This window comes from Fonticula alba (assembly GCF_000388065.1).
Source record: "Fonticula alba strain ATCC 38817 unplaced genomic scaffold supercont2.1, whole genome shotgun sequence".
Lineage (NCBI taxonomy): Eukaryota > Rotosphaerida > Fonticulaceae > Fonticula > Fonticula alba.
This window is the reverse complement of record NW_009242971.1, coordinates 3,576,845-3,581,131: the sequence shown is the minus strand read 5'-3', so window position 1 is coordinate 3,581,131 and position 4,287 is coordinate 3,576,845. Positions and strand designations below refer to the sequence as shown.

The 4,287-nt window shown below is 67.6% G+C and overlaps 2 protein-coding genes across 3 annotated transcripts in view; one reads left to right on the top strand and one right to left on the bottom strand.

Annotated features, from left to right (window-relative positions):
- H696_00773 (hypothetical protein) overlaps positions 1 to 414 on the bottom strand; it is a gene marked incomplete at both ends in the record, with an annotated part of 1,773 nt that extends 1,359 nt beyond the window's left edge. Inside the window, one exon of the mRNA XM_009494658.1 lies at positions 65 to 414. Within this exon, the coding sequence (XP_009492933.1) occupies positions 65 to 414 (350 nt within the window). The remainder of the gene's footprint in view (positions 1 to 64) is intronic.
- Positions 415 to 1,793: 1,379 nt separating this feature from the next.
- H696_00772 lies at positions 1,794 to 3,367 on the top strand. Of its 2 annotated transcripts, XM_009494657.1 has the most exons (4): positions 1,794 to 1,989; positions 2,257 to 2,369; positions 2,463 to 2,987; positions 3,240 to 3,367. In XM_009494657.1, exons 1-4 carry the CDS (start codon positions 1,866 to 1,868, stop codon positions 3,336 to 3,338), a joined length of 861 nt encoding a protein of 286 aa, XP_009492932.1. In that variant the 5' UTR covers positions 1,794 to 1,865; the 3' UTR covers positions 3,339 to 3,367. The 2 variants fall into 2 exon arrangements, with proteins under 2 accessions (XP_009492932.1, XP_009492931.1); XM_009494656.1 differs by having other exon boundaries at positions 2,257 to 2,987.
- The last annotated feature ends 920 nt before the right edge of the window (positions 3,368 to 4,287 follow it).

The window sequence follows — 4,287 nt, the reverse complement described above, 5'->3', positions numbered from 1 at the left end:
CAGAGGAGGAGGATGCGCGGTGGGCGCGGCGAGGGGCAAAGGATCGGGCAGGGCATCGACGTACGCGGTGCCGGTGGGCGGAATCATGTACACGGCCACATGGACACGAGTATCGATGACATTGAGACTGCGATCGACACGAGACTCCTCGATCAGGTAGCGAAGCTGCTGCTGCTCCACATAATTGACCACCGCCTCGAAGTGGTCCCGGCGGTCGAGGCCGGCCCCGAAGCCGGGAGTGTCGATAATCGACAGCTGGGTCAGGGCGCCGGAGATGTCCAGCACCATAGACCGGGCAGAGACGGCCACCGTGCTGGGCAGGTCGATCGGGTGCGACGGCCCGGACAGGTCGTGCCCCTCGGTCATGGCCTGCACCAGGGTGGTCTTGCCCAGGCCGGCCGAGCCGACGATCATGATGTTCAGGGTCGGCAGGCGCCGGGGGCGGCGGGTCCCCTTCCTGGGGGTGGCGATGTCGGGCTTGACGGGGACGTACTGATGGCGAGGGGTGCGGATGAGGTTAGCACCCTTGTGCGTGTAGTAGGGAGTAGGGAGGAGCGAGGGGGAGGGAGGGAGCGAGCAAGCGAGAGGGAGCGAGAGGGAGCGAGAGGGAAGTGGAAGAGGGAGAAAGAGAGACAGCAATGACGGCGGTGGCCGGCGAGGGGTCAGACGAGGTGCCAGCATACCTTGGTGGCCATGGCGCGCGGGCTTCTGCTTCAGGAGGAGGGGGACGAAAGGTGGGGCGGGGGGGGGGGAGAGGGGGGAGAGAGAGAGAGAGAGAAATAAAGAGGGGGAAGAAGGTTGCCGACAGTGGCGAGCACCGAGCACGACCGGCGTGTGGCGTCAAAAATCCACGCGCCCCCGGGCAAATGAGACGTGCAGGCCGGAGCGGAGCAACGCATCTGTGTGTGAACGGATGATACTCGGGCGGTCGCCACACACACACACACACACACACCATCGCCAGGAGGCCGGAAAGAGCGGCCAGGCCCCACAAGAGAGGTGGGGAGCGGGTGGGGGCTCACAGGGGGGCCCGCCTCGCCTCGAGGCCGCGGGTCCGGCGGCAACCGGTTGACAATCCGCTCCACCTCGGGGGGGGCGGGGGGGCGGGGGGCCGAACGGGCCCAATGCCACACCGAGGCCCACCCCCCATTCAGAGGCCAGTCAATCGGCTGCTCCGACCGCACTGCCTGCGCTGCGGCCACGGCAACTTGCCGCCCCGGGGCTCAGCTCTGGGCGTCGGCTGGGCGGCCTGCCCGGTGTTGAGAGGAGCCCCGGGGTTGCAACTGGGGGCGGGGGGGGGGAGCCGTGCGTCCTGGCCATCGTTCCCCCTCCCCCCAGGGGCACTCCCCTGCGAAGGGCAGGGAAGGCCTGCCGGAGAACCGTGCGCGACCCTTGCCCGGTTGGCGCCCCTGGATCCGTTCCGCACCCGCCTCCTGCTCGAGAGCCTCCTGCCGGCTTTCCCCGTAAAAAAACAAGGGATGCCCCCCGGTCTCACCCGAGTGTAAGATACAGCCCGGTGGGATGCCAAATGCCCGCCCCGCATCCGGCCCCGCCGGGCTTGGAAAACGCTGCATTCCTTTGCGCCCCCCCCCCCTCCGCCCTCCCCCTGGCCAAGCGCCGCCCTGCTCCTCCGGCCTCGGCGGACCCTAGCATGCCCGACTCCGGCCGGGCGGCATGCCGGAAGGAGGGTCACATGATCCGGACGATCTTCCGCCGGTTGTCACTTCGTGCTCCTGAAGGCCACCCACCCAGAGAGCCAGCCCCCCGACGGGGCTGGCATCACCTCGCCTCTCCTCGCCCCCCCGCCCCCCCTCTCCCGTGCCCGTCGCCCGCCTCCAGCGCCCCCCGCCCGCTGCCCATTCACGATGTCAATGAACTCGGCCATTCTGACAATGGCCTACAGCAACATCAGGGCCCAGGAGGAGCAGCACCGGCAGTCGCCCCTCCGGTCGGAGCTGACCCCGGAAACCGTGCAAGCTGCCCGCAAGAGTATGCACAGTGCCCCCCCCCCCCCCCCCCCCCCCCCCCCCCCCCCAGACCGGCAGGTGCCGGTGTCCTTCAAGAACCCCGTCCTGCGTCATGTGCCCCCCCCCGGCCCAGCCTCCCGGGGGGCGCCTCTGGTCCCCCCCCCCCCCCCCCCCCCCCCCCCCCCCCCCCGCCCCCCTACCCCGCCTGCCGCACGCTTTCACCTCCCGCGCGTCGCTGACTTCTTCCCCTCGTGCCTCGCTCCGCCCCCGTCACCATGATGATGCGCAGCAATGGTTCGCTTCGCTGAGGCTGCCTTCGGCCCGGCCGACGCACCAATGACCGGGCTGAGCAAAGTTCAGGACGCCATTCGCCGGCGTGTCCCGGCCACTGTTCTTCTCACTGTACGCCCCGCCCTTTTACACCCTACACACGCACACATGCATATGCCACAAAGTATGCGGCTGACTTCCGGTGCCTATCTACTGCGCGCGCAGCGTGCCCTTGACACCGACGCCCGGCGCTTGCGTCATGCGCATGACACGCTGGAGTCCCTCATTCACTCGTCCGGACCATCCGGCAACGACCAGACGCCTGGGGTGACGAATACCCATCGCCAGTCCGACGGTCAAGATCTGACCGTGTTGTCAAGTGAATGCCGCACGAGGGCCCAGGCCTCCCTCCGGCGGACCATGGCTGCCCTGCGTCTGGCGACGGTCCTCTCGCAACGCGGACACATGCGCTCTGGGCCTATGGGCCCACGCCTTCCGACCGGAGGGGCTGCCCCCTCTGCAGCCTCGGTGCCCCGTCAAGGCAACAATATCTCGGTGCTGCGGTCGCCCGTGGCGGCGGCCGCTGGGGTTCCGGCGAGCCCGGTCCCTCTGACGTCCTCGGAGCCCGTCGAGGAACCGGCCGCAGCCGGGATCATGTTTTCCATCCAAGGCCCAATCCTCGGGCTGGACGAGGCGCCCTCGCCACTGGCTCCCACCGAGGCGTCGGTTTCCAGCAGTCCGATCCTCAATGTACGCGCGCTGTCCTGTCCTTCCCTTTCTTTGACCCTTGCTCGCGCATTCCCCCCCCCCCCCACACACACACACACGCACACACGCGATCACCTCGCTCTTAGACCCTCAACCCAACACTCACTCTGGTCCATCTCCGCCTTCTTCCCTGGTGCCGCACATCCCCACCTGCCTGACCGTCCCTGATCTCGCCTCCCTCCCGCACTGTTGTCTCGGGCGATGTGAAAAAAAAAAAAAACACTCCCCGGACAGACACACCAACAATGGACTGTGAATGGTCATGTGTATGCCGATATGTATGACGCCGACGGCGGATCAGATGACTTTGGTCTGCAATATAAGTCCTTCTGATGTGGGCAATGCCGTTCCACATATCGACATTCCGTTCTGATGTTGATCGCTGCAGATCTCGGTCCCCTCTGTTTAAAGGCGATGGAGGGGGGGGGGGTGGCCACAGAGCAGTACCGCGACGCGCTTCGGACCTCGCGTATTAGAAACCCGAGGTCAGGGTACTGGCCAGGCCCGACCCGGCCAGGCAGAGGGCAGAGAGAGAGAGAGAGAGAGAAAGACACATCGGTGCGCGTCTTGCCAAATGGTGGCGGCGCCCGAGGCCCGGCAGTTGCCAATCGAGTGGGCATGAAAGGACCGGCCAGCCCTGCGCACCCTGGCCATCCGAACCCCCAGAATGCGCACCCCCCTCCCCCCTGCCAAGCCCTCACTTGGTGACTCTGGCTTCGACTCCGTGGGTGTGGCGTGGGAGATTCATGCCTCGAGCCCCCGCTCGGGCCGGAACGCAGGGCGGAGGCCACAGCACGCGGGCGCGGCCTGCGTGCCAGTCCAGTGAAACTGGCCAGTGTTCTGGGGAGACAAGAAGGCGAGAATGGCAATTCGCGTGGCCCCCCCCCCCGCACCCCACCCCATCCCGGCGGGCAGGCCCGCTGTGTTGAATGCGGGCCCTCTCGCCCACACTCGCTTCCTGGCGGCCGACAAGCCTTTTGTGGCTGGCTGGTTGCCGGGGGCAGCCGAGCGGCTGGGCGAGGGCGAACGACGCTCAGGTGCATCACAAGCCAGTGGCCCCCAGCCACTCTCCTGCCCACAAAGCCCCATGAAGCCGCACGGCCCACGACCGCGCCTTGGACCACCACGGAGGCCAGCGAGGGCGCGGCAAGAGTCGCAGATGGCTCGGGGCCCGGCCTTCCGGCAACCGCGCGCTCTCTCTCTCTCTCTCTCTCTCTCTCTCTCTCTCCCTGCCCCTGCGTGGGTGTTCCTCTCCACACTGGCGAGTAAGCGCGGCCGGGGC

Bases quoted from the DNA above. Each gene is read 5' to 3' on its own strand.
- H696_00772 (XM_009494656.1), top strand. From the start codon at position 1,866: ATGTCAATGAACTCGGCCATTCTGACAATGGCCTACAGCAACATCAGG. The intron at 1,990-2,256 runs GTATGCACAGTG...GATGATGCGCAG, and splicing joins CGTGCAAGCTGCCCGCAAGA to CAATGGTTCGCTTCGCTGAG. The intron at 2,988-3,239 runs GTACGCGCGCTG...CTCCCCGGACAG, and splicing joins CCAGCAGTCCGATCCTCAAT to ACACACCAACAATGGACTGT.